The 16,083-nt window shown below is 35.5% G+C and overlaps 1 protein-coding gene across 32 annotated transcripts in view; it reads right to left on the reverse strand.

Annotated features, from left to right (window-relative positions):
- RIMS2 (regulating synaptic membrane exocytosis 2) overlaps positions 1 to 16,083 on the reverse strand; it is a 592,497-nt gene that overhangs the window by 443,690 nt on the left and 132,724 nt on the right. For 24 of the 32 annotated variants that reach the window (XM_040261948.1, XM_040261945.1, XM_040261943.1 and 21 more), the window contains one exon: positions 14,929 to 14,940. The exons of the other annotated variants lie outside the window; for them this stretch is intronic. In XM_040261948.1, the coding sequence (XP_040117882.1) occupies positions 14,929 to 14,940 (12 nt within the window). The remainder of the gene's footprint in view (positions 1 to 14,928; positions 14,941 to 16,083) is intronic. 32 annotated transcript variants of the gene reach the window in all.

Consider the following 16,083-nt stretch of genomic DNA (forward strand, 5'->3'; position numbering starts at 1 on the left):
ATTTAATCACCACTTATAAAATTGCTTCTTCAACAAAATATATTTTGAGTTCCAACTTGGCATGTAAAGAATATATATTCTTCCCCTCCTTCCCTTCACTGTCCCCAAATCTGAGTAGTGATTATTATGACAAGAAATGAAAAGCTACATAATCCTAAACACCAACAGAATGCAAACTTGACGTTTTTAACAACAACAATAATAAAAAACTAATTCAATCATTTCCCAACCATTCTGAATTAAGGTCCAAAGAGCATACAGGCTCTCTGAGCCAGAAACAAGGTTCATATTTATAAATCATCCTTGCTTAAAGGTTATCTGTACACAATTTTATTCTTCTCATATATTCTATCTTTGAAAATCTAGAATTCATGACATACTGATTTCTGAGTAAATTAACACTGAAAGGAAGGCAGTGCTTCAAATTTTAAAAGGCATGATGTTTGCTGTTGTTTGGCTGCTGAGTCACATCCAACTATTGGCGACCACCACGGACTGAAGCACACCAGGCTCCTTAATACTCCACTATCTCCTAGAGTTTGTTCAAATTCATGTCCATTGAATCGATGATGCTATCTAATCATCTCATCCTTTGAAACCCCTTCTCTACTTGCCTTCAATCTTTTCCAGCAACATGGTCTTTTCCAAAGAGTCGGCTCCTCACATCAGCTGGCCAAAGTATTGGAGTTTTGGTTTTAGCAACAGTCCTTCCAATGAATATTCAGGGTTGATTTCCTTTAGGATTGACTGGTTCAATTTCCTTGCAGTCCAAGGGACTCTCAAGAGTCTTCTCCAGCACCATCTTTCTAAAGCATCAGTTCTTTGGCACTCAGTCTTCTTTATGATCCAACTCTCACATCCATACATCACTACTAGAAAAATCATAGCTTTGACATTTGTTGGCAGAGTGACGTTCTCTGCTTTTTAATACTCTCTCTACGTTTGACATAGTTTTACTTCCAAGGAGCAAGTGTCTTTTAATTTCATGGCTGCAGTCACTATCCACAGCGATTTGGAAGCCCAAGAAAGTAAAATCTGTTAGTGCTTCCATTTTTTCCCCTTCTATTTGCCATGAAGTGATGGGACTACCTGCCATGATCTTAGTTTCTTTAAAGATGAGTTTCAAGTCAGCTTTTTCACTTTCCTCTTTCACTCTCATGAAGAGGCTCTTTAGTTTCTTTTCACTTTGACATAAGTGAAGTATCATCTGCATATCTGAGGTCATTTAGAGTCTCATAAATTAGTGGTGTCTGGGTGGGATTGGGGGAGGAGGAGAAGGGGACGACAGAGGATGAGATGGCTGGATGGCATCACTGACTCGATGGATGTGAATCTAAGTGAGCTCCGGGAGTTGGTGATGGACAGGGAGGCCTGGCATGCTGCGATTCATGGGGTTGCAGAGTCAGACACGACTGAGCAACTAAATTGAACTGAACTGAATCTTGATTATGCATTAGAATCATCTGAGTAATATTATAAAAATAAATATTCTGGGGATTACTCAGATATTCTGATTCGGTCAGTCCAGTGTGCATACAAATGTGTAATTTTATTTTAAAGCTTCCCCAGATAATTCTGATAAAGCCAATAAAAGGATAAGCATTAGGGAACTCCCGAGTCTGGCCCTTATCTTGGTAGGGGGATTCTGGGCAAATTACTATTTGAAGCTCTCTTTTCTATATTTGAAAACATATATAGATATAGATATACACAGATAATTGAGCTCATGAGGAAGAAAGACTGAGTCTTAGCCAGCTGTATAATCCTGAGCACAGAACCTGGTCATTAGCAGCTTCTAAGTAAGTATTGTTGATATACTGCATATTTAGGTATCCTTAAATACAAGTAAATTCAGTCTACTGTTTCTATTAAGGAATACCTGCATACTGTTTGGGAATTTTAAATTCTGGAGTATGTTTTAAATGCAGAGCAAAAAATTCTCAATTAAAGAAAAACTGTTTCTCTAATGCTCTCACCTACCAATGCTTATCAACTGGCACATGTATGTATTAATAAAGGCATAATGGCTGTGCTAGTATAGATTACAATAGCTGTAATATTTAGGAACTCTAAGAATGGACATACATCTTTCATTTTTAATGAAAACCACTGGAAAATGATTCAATACATATAATTATCTTTAGAGACAGTTTTTCAAGACCATATTTTTTTTTAGTCTTTTAAGATGTACACATGGTGTGCAGTTTGAAAGAACAGACTTGGTATTAACACCATTTTTAATATAATACAGAATACACTTAAATGAATGTTCATCTTTATTAATAACTCTAAATTGCCTCTAGAAAGGAAGAATTTGTTACCATAAAAATATATAAAAAATCAAACTAAATCCATATAAAATGAATTTTGGTGGTAATATTTAATGCAGAGACAAAATAACAAGTTTATGTATAAATCAGAAAATAACTTAGCTTTCTAAAATTACCTTTCATTCCTGACATCTCCCAGTTCTTAGAAAAGTCTCAGGCTCAAATGAGGCCATTCTTTCACCCACAGAGTTGGCTAACCATTAGGCTTGATGAGGCAATTATTTATTTATTCTGTTTCTTAATTGTGTAAGAAGACCCTAATCATGTTTGAGTTAAAATAAGGATGGAAACATTAAAACTCTTTCCCTCACAGCTCCTATGATCCTAATGGTATTTAGTGGCCAAGTCATGTTCACAGCTACTATAGAGCACAATAATTTAAAAAACAATAAATACATACAAAGAAAAATAAGAAATTGAGAGATTATATTGTTTTCCACAGAAGTAAAGAAAATTGTTTCTTTTAGCTTCTTTCTTCTATTAATTTTAAAACAGTATTAGGGAAGATTAACAATGTCATTTAATAATACAGGAGGAACAACAACATACAGAACGACTACATAAAAGGGGAGGAAAAGGAAAAAAGGTTTTCATCATTTCATCATCCATCAAAAAAGGTCCATTCATCAGTCATTCACTCTGTGGGCACTGACTAAGCACCCAGGATGAATACACAGCCAGTATATGAAAATATGGAATAAAAGTCATTATCTATTTTGATTCATCAGTTATATATTCTGACTCATTCATGTCAAAAGGCCTGCAAATTGTAAAATAATCTGACTATCAACTGTGTAAGATTTCCTTTTAGTAATTATATTAAATACTTATGATAAAGAAATTAACAAAATGTAATCTTTGCCCTCAGGAAACCAACAAGCAAGAGATATAGATGAATGAATAAATTATAGTAAAATCTGATAAGGACAGTAATAATAACATTCAGAAGATATTGAAAAAGAACTTTTAAAAAACCCCATTGTTGTGTTCAGTCACTAAGTTATGTCCAACTCTTCGCGACCCCATGAACTGCAGCACACCAGGCTTCCCTGTCCTTTACTATCTCCCTGAGTTTGCTCGAACTTATGCCCAGTGAGTCAGTGATGCCATCCAATCATCTCATCCTCTATCACCCCCTTCTCCTCTTGCCCTCAATCTTTCCCAGCATCTGGATCTTTCCCAATGAAAGAAGAAACATCTAGGCTGGATTTGGAAGAAACTAGGTGAATTTCTTAAATGGACAAAACAGAGGAGGGGATACTAGACAGAGAAAATAATGTGTAAAATAGATACATTAAAGAGTATCCCTTTAAAAAGAGAGGTCTCAAATTATTAAAATCATAAATGAAAGCAGGGACATTACTACTGATTCTACAGAAATAAAAATGATTGAGAGAGTAATATGAACAATTGTATGCCACAAATTGGATAACACAGATAAAATAGTCAAGTCCCTAAAAATATATCTAACAAAATGAAGGATCGAGAAAAAACAGACAATCTTAATAGACCTATAATGAGTAAGGAGATTGAATCAGTAATCAAAAATATCACAACAAATAAAAGGCCTGGAGCAGATGGCTTTAATACTGAATTCCATCAAATACTTTAAAAATTAATGCCAATTCTTTTCAAACTTTCTCAAAAAATTTAAAAGGAGGGAACACTTTCTCACTCATTTAACTTAAAGCCATCATTACCCTGACAACAAAGACATAATAAGAAAAAAAAAAAAACCTATAAAGCAATACCTCTTACGAACATTGATGAAAAAAATCCTCTGCAAAATATTATTCTAGCAAACTGAGTTCCACAGCATTTTAAAAGTATTGTACACTATAATTAAGCAGAGTTCATTCCTGGAATATAAGAATGATTCAACATGTGAAAAACAATCAATGCAATACACACATTAACAGAATGAGGGGAAAAAAACATATGATTATCCAAAATGATGCAGAAAAAAACATTTGACAAAATGATGAGATTCCTTCATGATTAAACAAACAAACAAACTGTGAACAAGGAATTGAAAGAAATTACCTCAATATAATAAAAGTTGTATGTGAAAAAATCACAGTGAACATTATATTCAATGGTGAAAGACTGAAAGCTTTTCTCCTAAGATCAGGAACAAGGCAATAATGTTCACTCTCATCACTTCTATTCAACATAGTACTGAAAGTTCTATCCAGAGCAATTAAGCAAGAAAGAGAAATAAAAGGCAATCAAATTGGAAGGAAAAAGTAATACTATCTCTGTTCACAGGTGATGTGATCTTTTATGTGGAAAATGCTAAAGATTTCACACACACACACACACAAAAAAAAAAACAAAACTCTTAGAACTAATAAATGATTTCAGCAAAGTAGCAGGATACAAAGTCAACACACAAAAATCAGTTCCATTCCCATGCATTAACAATGAATGGTTGAAAAAAATTACAAAAATAATCCCAATATAATGATTTTATCCAAAAATATTTTTATTATTAAGAAGTAACCAATGGTGTGAACGTCTTACACAATGAAAACTACAGAATATTGTTGACAGAAATTAAATAAGACATAAATAAATGGAACACATCCCATGTTTATGGATTAGAAGACTTAATATTATTAAGATGTCAAACTTCCCTGAGGAAGAAAGAACATATCCTGACTCATTCTTTAAGGCCACCAATACCACAATACAGGGCTTCCACAGTGCCTCGGTGGTAAAGAATCCACCTGTGATGCAGAAGACGCAGGAAACCCAGGTTTGATCCTTGGGTTGGAAAGTTCCTCGGAGGAAGGCATGGCAACCCACTCCAGTATTCTTGCCTGGAGACTCCCATGGACAGAGGAGCCTGGCGAGCTACAGTCCATAGGATCACCAAGAGTCAGACATGACTGAAGCAACTGAGCACTCACGCACCATGATGCCAAAGTCAGACAAAGAAAAGGAAAAAAAATACAGATAAATATCCCAGTGCTCCCCAAAGAGGCCTACAGAGTCAATGCAATTTCTAACAAAATCCTGATAACAGTTTTTGCAGAAACACAAGAGCCCTTCTTAAAATTCTTATAGAATCTCAAGGGTCCCTGAATAGCCAGAACAATCTTGAAAAAGAACTAAACTGGAGGACTCATACTTTCTGATTAGAAACATTACTACAAAGCACATTAGTCTAATAGTGCAATACTGGCAATAAAGACAGACATAGACCAATGAGCAGAATCGAGAGCCCAGAAATAAACTCTTACATATATAGTCTAATGGTTTTTGACAAGAGTGCCAAGACCCTGCCACAAGAATAGTACATTCTTTTCAACAAACAGTGCTAAGAAAATTGGACATCCATATGCAAAAGAATGATGTTGGACCCTTAGCTAATACCACATGCAAAAATTAAATAAAATCAACCAAAAACCTGAATATAAGATCTAAAATTGTAAACTTCTTAGACTACAACATAGGGCAAACCTGCACAACATTGGATCTGACAATGATTTTTGGATATGACATCAAAAAACAAGCTATGAAAGAAAAAAAAGACAAATAGGACTTCATTAAAATTTAAGATTTTGTCCATCAAAAAACAGAGTAAAAAGGGACTCCCAGAACTGGAGAAAACATTTGCAAATCATTTATCTGATAAGTGATTAATATACAGAATCTACAGAGGTCTCCTGAAACTCAACAACAACAAAAAACCAATTCAAACTAGAGAAAGGACTTGAATAGACATTTCTCCAAAGAAGATATACAAATATCCAACAATCACAGAAAAACATGCTCAACCTCATTAATCATTGATGCTGCTGCTGCTGCTAAGTCGCTTCAAATGCAAATCAAAACTCTTGTATGCTACCACTCAAACCCATTAGAAACAGAAAATGGCAACAGTTGATTTGGATGCAGAGAAACTGGAACATTTGGGCACCGTTGGTTGAGATATAAAATGGTACAGATCATATGAAAAACAGTATGCCAGTTCCTACAAAAATTACAGATAGAATTATCAGATGATCAGCAATTCCACTTCTGGGGCTATGCCCCTAAGAATGGAAAGCAAGGCCTGAGGAGATAATTGTACACCCAGGTTCATAGAAGCTTTACTCACAATAGCTAAAATGTGATACAACTCAAGGGTCCATTAACAAATGAATGGATAAGCAAAATGTGGTGTATATAAAGGAATATTATATAGCCCTAAAAAGGAAGAAAATTCTGACATATGCTATAACACAGTTGAACTTTGATGACATTATGCTAAATGAAATAAGCCAGTCACAAAAAGACAAATACCGTAAGATTCCACTTACATGACATACTTAGAGCGCTCAGAATCAGAGACAGAAAGCAGAATTGTGATTTCCAAGGGTTGTAGGGTGAGAGGAGTTATTGTTCAATACATACAGAATTACAGTTTTAAAAAGTAAAAAGAGTTAAATGATGTCTATAATTGTACAACATTATGAGTGAATTTAATACCACTAAACTGTACATTTTGAAATGGTTAAGATGGTAAATTTTGTTTGTGTGTTTTACCACAGTTAAAAAAAAAAAGTTTTTTAAAAGAGAGGGACAGAACTGGGGAAAAAACTGTATTTATGAAAGGTCTTATTCACCACTGCAGATAAATCCCAGTAGCAATTACTAGCTTTCTCTTGACCCTGTCCTCTCCTCAAACTAAATATATTTAATCAAATCAATAGTCCTTAGGTTTTCATAGGCTCTGTCTGGCTCTTGTATGGGTTACTTTTGGTGCGTTCCTAGTGAAATTATCTAACTTTTAGCTGGCCATTTCCCTGCCTTTCCAACATCACAATAAATTCCAATTCTACACTATTAGATTAACACTTGGTGCCATCTTCAATTAAACAAGCATACCCTCAATTCCAAGAAGCAAAATGTGCTGGCATTTTTAAAAGGCACACACACGAACAACTCAGCAAATTCTTTTATGGTAAATAACTAAAAATAACCCAATGCACATGCCCAGACACAAGTCCCTGAGGAATCATTACCTATTCACTCAAAGCCCAGTTCAGTTATTCTGTGGCTGCCTAGAGTGAACACAGAGCTATTCTTAGAGATCCAATTTGGTCAGCTCCCAGGTTGATTACACTCTGGTGGGCTAGACGGCTCCAGATCAGAACAAACCTTTCTCATCGATGACTATTTTAATCCAGTGTCTCCATGCAATATAAAAAAAGCAGCCTTTAAAAACTGAACAGACCCTAAGATACATACAATGGAACTTAGAGACCTACCTATGAGCAGGCTTAAGGAAAGGAAAGCACTGTGTCTCGTTGCTGGAGACTACCAGTCCCCAAGACACAGACTTTAAAAATCCCTTGGAACGATGCTGAGGAGTGAGATAAACACAAGAAAGAGCTCATAGTCACAACATCTAATTGAACTGTTCACTTTTATTGTCTCATTTCTCTTAATAGCAAATGACTGAACCAAAAATTGAAAAACTGATATTAACAGAAGAGTCGTCACTGGCCTGATGCAGCCAGCAGTCTCCTCTGGGCTCACTAGATATGCCTGATCCACTTTTTAAAATGGGAAATAATACTGCAGCTTAAATCGAAGTAATTGAAATTTAAAAATCTGTCCACTTTAACTGGCTTTATGATGCTGTTATTTCTTTAAAATAATAGAATAATTATCTCATTTTATGTCTTTTTTATTATTTCATCTGCTCATTTTGGGTTGAGGGAAGAGAAAATTTAGTGGTATCAGAAAATACCTATTTCATTCAATCACTTGATTATTCATAGATTCACAAAGTTATTGAATACCTCCTACTATGTGCCACATCCTATTCTGCTTACTAGAGAAAAAGTGATAAAGAAGTCAGAAAAGTTCTTTTCTTATTGGGCATACAGTTTACTGGGGGTGAAAAACAATCAACAACTAAACAAACATATAAACAAGGTAACTATACACCTCTACTTTGGAGAATCGATTAGTGATATGATAGAGAGAAAGTGGTCTTGAATGGGAGTAAAACCCTCCAAAGGGTAGGTCAGAGAAGGCCTCTCTGAAGTGACGACAGTGAACTGATACCAAAGATAAGGTGAGCCTTTCATGTGAAAAGCTGATGAAATGCATTCCAGGTAGAAGAAACAGCATATGTAAATGTCTACAGGTGAGAAAAAGCTTTGTGATTTCAGGGACAGAAATGCCTGGGATAAAAAGCAATGAGGGAAGAAATAGTATGATAAGATATTAAAGAGACAGTCAGAAGCCACATCATGAATTACCTTCCCTGTGTGCCCCAGAAAGAAACTGTGAGAAAGCACTTAAGGGAGTTAAGCAAAAGAATGACATAATCTGGTCGCATTTTTTTGAAAAAGATCACCCTAGCACATATATCGAGAAGGCGATGGCACCCCACTCCAGTACTCTTGCCTGGAAAATCCCATGGACGGAGGAGCCTGGTAGGCTGCAGTCCATGGGGTCGCAAAGAGTTGGACAAGACTGAGCAACTTCCCTTTCACTTTTCACTTTCATGCATTGGAGAAGGAAATGGCAACCCACTCCAGAATTCTTGCCTGGAGAATCCCAGGAACAGGGGAGCCTGGTGGGCTGCCGTCTATGAGGTCACACAGACTCGGACATGACTGAAGTGACTTAGCAGTAGCAGCAGCAGCAATATATGGAGACTGGGTTGGAAAACATTAATCGCTATGGACTGAATATCTGTGTTTCCTCAGAATTTGTGAGTTGAAATCCTCACTCCTAAGGTGATGGCATTAAGACATGAGGCCTTTGGAAGGTGACCATGTCTTAATGGCAGAACCCTCGGGAATGGGATTTGTGCCCTTAAAAGAGGTCCCAGAAGGACTGGTCATTTCTCCCATCACGTGGTATACAGAGAAAAGACAGGATCTAACAACCAGAAAGTGGGCCCTCACCAGACACAGAACCTGCTAGTGCCTTGATCATGGACTTTCCAGCCTCCAGAACTGTGAGAAACAAACTCCTGTTGCTTATAAGCAGCCTAATCTATGATATTTTGTCATAGCAGCCAGGCTAGACTAAGACATTAGAATACAGATATTTAAAACCACTGGAGTGTCCCACAGTCCACTCTCTTATCATTAGAATTTGGTTTACATGCAGCTAATCCTAGAGGTAAACAAACCTGGTAATTCATTACACGCTCCAGTTCACAAAGGCTAATTAGATTCTGTTCTAGTTAAATATCACAAAGTATAACACAAAGAAACAGAAAAAAACCTTCATAGAAGAGAAGTCATTTTTAGAGATAAAACTCAATTTTAGGCCATTGTATTATGCTTCAAAGAATCTGCTAAGCTCTCCCAAAAGTATACCAAAATGTTGTTTCCATATAAAAACCAATCAAAATCAATCAAGAACTAAAACTGAGCCAAACCTTGAGCAACACTAAAGAAAAATAGGTTTCTTAAACTTATTCCAGTCAATCCATAACTGCTCATCCTAAGTCAAAATGAATCCAAAAGTGAAAAGTGAAAGTGAAAGTCACTCAGTCTTGTCCAACTCTTCACGATCCCATAGACTATACAGTCTATGGAATTCTCCAGGTCAGAATACTGGAGTGGGGAGCCACTACCTTCTCCAGGGGATCTTGCCAACCCAGGGATCGAACCCAGATCTGCATTGCAGGTGGACACATTACCAGCTGAGCCACCGGGGAAGCCCCAATTAATCCAAGGTAAAGGCTAAAAGAAATCAAAGCCACATTCTCTTCAATACCAGAACAGACTTTTGTGTTTCTGTGCATCGCTGAAGAACTTGAATATATCGCTTTTCTCAATGAATCGACTCACAACAAGGATAATTTGAAAGCTAGGTCTGTTCTGGCCAGATCTTTTAATGCCAGTGACAAAATGGAATAAGCTATCTGGTTCTCGCCTGTCTCTTCTTTTATTTTTTTAATTTATTTTTTAATAGCAGGAAAACTGCTTTACAATGTTGTGTTGGTTTCTGCCATACAACAACATGAGTCAGCCATAATTATACATATATTGCCTCCCTCAGAGCCTCCCTCCCCTCCTCATATCTTACCCCTCTAGTTTATCACAGAACACCAGACTGGGCTCCCTGAGTTCTATAGGAACTTCTCAGCAGCTATCTATTTTACACATGATATATATGGAATCTAGAAACACGTTCTCTTCTTTTAAATGCGGTTTTATGAGTAACAAGTCTTTGATGTAAAAAAAACAAAAAAACTATATTATCCATTGTTTACAGAACTCCATCTTGACTACAACAAAATAGATATTAAGACTCTAAAATATTCTAATCACCACAAGGAACTCAAGTCAAAATTCATACTTAAAATAAGCACAATGGACATAAAAATGAATCAGAAAAAAATCCGAAAATAATACACAACAAAAAAAACCCCAAAAAACTACATTATCCATTATTTATAGAACTCCATCTTGACTACAACAAAATAGATATTAAGACTCTAAAAATATTCTAATCACCACAAGGAACTCAAGTCAAAATTCATACTTAAAATAAGCACAATGGACATGAAAATGATTCAGAAAAAAATCTGAAAATAATATACAACAAAACACAAATTATTTTAACCGGAAAGGTCAGCTTGGGCTTCCCTGGTGACTCAGTGGGTAAAGCAACTGCCTGCCATGTGGGAGACCCAGGTTCGATCCCCTGGTTGGGAAGTTCTCCTGGAGAAGGAAATGACAACCCACTCCAGTACTCTTGCCTGGAAAATTCCATGGACGGAAGAACCTGGTAAGCTACAGTCCATGGGATTGCAAAGAGTTACAAAGGGTCAATAGGTAAGCTTGGGCTGCTCAGGTGGTACTAGTGGTAAAGAAAACACCTGCCAATGCAGGAGACATAAAAGACCCAGGTTCAGTCCCTGAGTCAGGAAGAGCCCCTGGAGGAGGACGTGGAAATCTACTGCAGTATTCTTGCCTAGAGAATTCCATGGACAGAGGAGCCTGGCAGGCTACAGTCCACAGAGTCTCAAAGAGTCAGACACAAGTGAAGCAACTTAGCACACAAAGGTAGGCTTACAAAGAAGGAAAAGCCAATATGCCAAAACAGACGATGGGTTTACAAACCAGAGTGGTATGCTTAAAACTGACATTCTGTAGTTTAAAATGTTGAGGCCTATCCATGGAAAACACAAGGATTAAAAAAAAATGAATAAAAACCTGGGCATATATAGGCCAAAGAATTGAATTTATGATGATGTACAATCCAAGATACTGAAAACTGTATCTTCAGTGAAAAAGTAAACTACAAATATTTCATCTACTGACAAGGGAAAACACAAGGAAGTTATGAAGTCTCTGCTTATACAGTGAACAAACAAAAAAAGTCTCCCCTAAGAATTCAAAAAAATTGCCTGCACCTCACATAGGTTTGCAATCTGCAGCATGATCCAGGAACCCACAAACCAAGAAATAATCACAAAAACTGATGCCAGGACAGATATTTTATGAAAAAATTCCAATTTTACAAATCGGAAGAAAAACAAATTAACTGCTTGAGAGATACACCATCAACAATGGCTGTAAAAGATACCCATAGATTGAGGTCCTCTGAAATCACATGCTTCTCCAGTAAACATGGAACATTCACCAAAAAAGACACACATTGTCTCAGTAAATCCTAAAGGGTCAGAAATTAACAGACATGTTCTCTCACTACAATGGCACTAAATTAGAACTCAATTAGGTATCTAAAAATTACTCAAATACTTAAAAATAAAGCAACATGTTTTAAAATAACCCTAGCAATATGTGAACCGTGAACTTCCAGATGTTCAAGGTGGTTTTAGAAAAGGCAGAGGAACAAGAGATCAAATTGCCAACATCCTCTGGATCATGGAAAAAGCAAGAGAGTTCCAGAAAAACATATATTTCTGCTTTATTGACTATGCCAAAGCCTTTGACTGTATGGATCACAATAAACTGTGGAAAATTCTGAAAGAGATGGGAACACCAGATCACCTGACCTGCCTCTTGAGAAACCTGTATGCAGGTCAGGAAGCAACAATTAGAACTGGACATGGAACAACAGACTGGTTCCAAATAGGAAAAGGAGTACGTCAAGGCTGTATATTGTCACCCTGCTTATTTAACTTCTATGCAGAGTACATCATGAGAAACGCTGGACTGGAAGAAACACAAGCTGGAATCAAGATTGGCGGGAGAAATATCAATAACCTCAGATATGCAGATGACACCACCCTTATGGCAGAAAGTGAAGAGGAGCTAAAAAGCCTCTTGATGGAAGTGAAAGAGGAGAGTGAAAAAGTTGGCTTAAAGCTCAACATTCAGAAAATGAAGATCATGGCATCTGGTCCCATCACTTCATGGGAAATAGATCAGGAAACAGTGGAAACAGTGGCTGACTTTATTTTTCTGAGGATGGTGATTGCAGCCATGAAATTAAAAGACATTTTTTAAAATGTCTGTTCGGATAGTGATTGAACAGGGTCTAGAACAGTCTGCTTTCAACTACTCACAATTTCCATGCATGTATTTTACATGTAACATATCCCCCACCCAAAGGAGAGAATTCCCAACTCTCACTTAGTTATAAAACCTAGCTCTGAACGTAGATCTGTGAAGCCGAACAAATCTTTGTACACAGTCAAGTGTAGATTATTATAAACAACTGATATTGTAAATCACTGTATACAATGAAAGCCAAGTTATCCGTTCTCAACACATCCAATACAAAATGATATAACTGCAACAAAAACTCTCATTCAAAAACAGGAAGGATGAGAAATATACTCATGGCTGATTGTCCATAGCACACAGTAATCCCTACAAAAACAACACCTTAATTTCCTTGGTTCTTCTACCTGGTATCTAGGTTCTCCATTGACTATTGCACTTATCATCATCATATGCCCTGGTTCTCCCCTTTGGGAGGATGTTCCTTGTCCATTATCCTTCTTGACTATATATGAGGTTGGCAGTGACACTTGGCCTTCTGTGTTCTGTCCAGTTACATCTCCACTGACCACACACATCATACTGCTATTATCAGTGCAGGGAATTGCCTTAGAGGTTTAACAGCCATACAGTGCTTGCTATCTGACTTAGCCACTAGCCACATACAACTATTCAAATTTGATTAAAATTAAATAAAATTGAAAATTCAATTCCTCAGTCCCACTGGCCACAAATCAAGCGTTCAATGGCTGCATGTGACTAGCACCTATAGTATTACAGTAGAGACACAAAACATTTTCATCACTGGCGAAAGTTCTATTGAACACCGGTGCATAAAGAATATCACAGAAAGACTTGTCAAATTTTAACCGCAATGCTCCAAATTCACATAAAATTAGTGTTGTTTTATCTGTTAGTCAATCCATGGCTTAAAATATTGACTGTTACATTATGAAATTGTGTCAGTACCTGAAAATAATTTCTATAGCTGAACTACTACTATATGTCTCATTACTGGGATAGGTGTCAGAATTCATTGTGAAAACTACAGACAATAATCAAACCATTATGTACCCTGTGTTAACTCTAGACACAAAAGTTGCAGCAGAGACTCTAAAAGGCTTTGAATTGTACTATGTGAGAGTCAAATAACACAGTCGACTGGCAGAAAGCTGGCAAGTTGTTTAGAGGACCTGCTCTGGGTTAAAGACTATATACCAGCTGGGTAGTCATAGTATCTTTTCTTTTGCTCAGAGGGTTCATATCTAAACTCACATCAGTATTTGCCGATGTCTACATCATCTGCAGCCTAGTAACTGAAGACTGAAGAGAATGAAGAGGCTCTAAATGGCAAGAAAGAGGCACTATTTAGGAGACCTCAGCTAGGGAAATTCTCTTTGGGTTTTATGCCAATTTGAACTTGGAAAACTTGAAAAGACTTCAGGTTTTAGTCTGATTCATCATAAAGAATCAGAACAGAAAGATTTTATCTGTGTTTGCAGGAAGTCACCAGGCTCCAGAGCAGATACAAATTCAAATCAGACTTCTAAAAGACAGACATCAGCAGATTATTATAATGTATTATCAAATTTTATATTTCTAAGAATTTGTAAATCATACTTATATATAATATTCAACATGAGGGTAAAAAATAAGCATTTTACCAATCTCTAAAACATATTTTAAGAAAAATTAAAATATATTAAATACTTAACTGTGATTATATACTTTGGAAAACCCATGTTCAATGTTATTGTGACTCATTATTACAAAAATTGAATCTTTATACTAACTTGGAAACTTATTTTAAAAATTCTGACCAGTACAATGATCAGTTTAGGGGACATAAGATTAAAGGAATTCTTATCACAATGAGAAATGTTATAAAAACACATTTCCTTTAAAAAATACTATATTCTAAAAAGGCAAGCTTCTTTAAGAATCAAGTAAAATAATCAAACTGTCATCTATAATATAATAAACTAAATGTCTTTCAGTAAATTCAGATAGCATGCTTAAAATATATCTTACTGTTTAGCAATTATCATGCACTACAACTGTAACAAAACACTTGAGTAAATAAATTAAATATAACTATAAAATTAAATTAGCATTAATAATCAGAAAAAAATAATATTAGACAGAAAAAAGACTCTAACCACTTTGTCCTCCTGGTGTGAATATCCACGAAAGCAAGTTAGAAAGGACAGAAAAGACAAAACAAAAAATAAATAATTAATTCCATTCTTAAAACAAATAAACTTTTTAAGACAATGAAATTAAAATTCTGGAAAATTTTAAACTACATTTTGACCAAAATATAAACATTATAAGAGGAAAAACTTTTCCATACATTTCAAGCAAGAGCATGCTATATACTGGTGTATGTTAAGACATATAAAGAGAACAATTTCTACAAAAGCAAGTAAATACCCAAACATCAGAAAAAGGAGAATGTTCTTTCCATAAATAAAATCTTAATTGAACACTCAATTAACTCAAAGAAAAAAATGAAAAAAAGTTAAGGAAAAAAGCTTTTATGTAGAAATAAAACAGAGTATCACTGTTTAATTTCATCATATACTATCAAAAACTGACAAAATATAATTCTACATGAATTATTCATATTACTTCTAAAAGGTATTTGTCCCATTAACTTAAGCCTTCTAAACTTTATAACTTAAAAGAAAAAATAGGTAGAAATAGTCATTAAAGATAAAATATTATAGATCACAATTGGTAATTTGGGGTCATAGTTTCTTAACATTATAAATGTAGAAAATAAAATAATACATAAGATACCTGAGTTTTAAGGAAAGAATATAAAAAAGAATGACTATATGTATAACTGAACCCCTTAGCTGTACACTGAAACTAATACCACATTATAAATAAGCTAAACTCCAATAAAATAAAAATTTTAAAAGATGTGGTACATATATACAATGAAATACTACTCAGTCATAAAAAAAAGCAATAATGCCATTTGTAGCAACATGCATGGACCTAGAGATTACCATACTAAAGTAAGCCAGAAAGAGACAAATACCATATGATATCACTTATATGTAGAATCTAAAATATAATACAACAAACTTATCTACAATCCAAAAAACAGACTCACAGACATAGAGAACAGATTTGTGGTTTCCAAGGGGTAGGGGAGATGAAGGAGGGATGGATTGGGAGTTTGGGATTAGCAGATGAAAACTTATACAGAATGGATAAACAACAAGGTCCTACTGTATAGCACATGGGACTATATCCAATATCCTGTAATAAACCATAATAGAAATGAATATTAAATAAATAAA

Source organism: Oryx dammah, unplaced genomic scaffold, assembly GCF_014754425.2.
Source record: "Oryx dammah isolate SB20612 unplaced genomic scaffold, SCBI_Odam_1.1 HiC_scaffold_19, whole genome shotgun sequence".
In the NCBI taxonomy this organism is placed as follows: Eukaryota; Metazoa; Chordata; class Mammalia; order Artiodactyla; family Bovidae; genus Oryx; species Oryx dammah.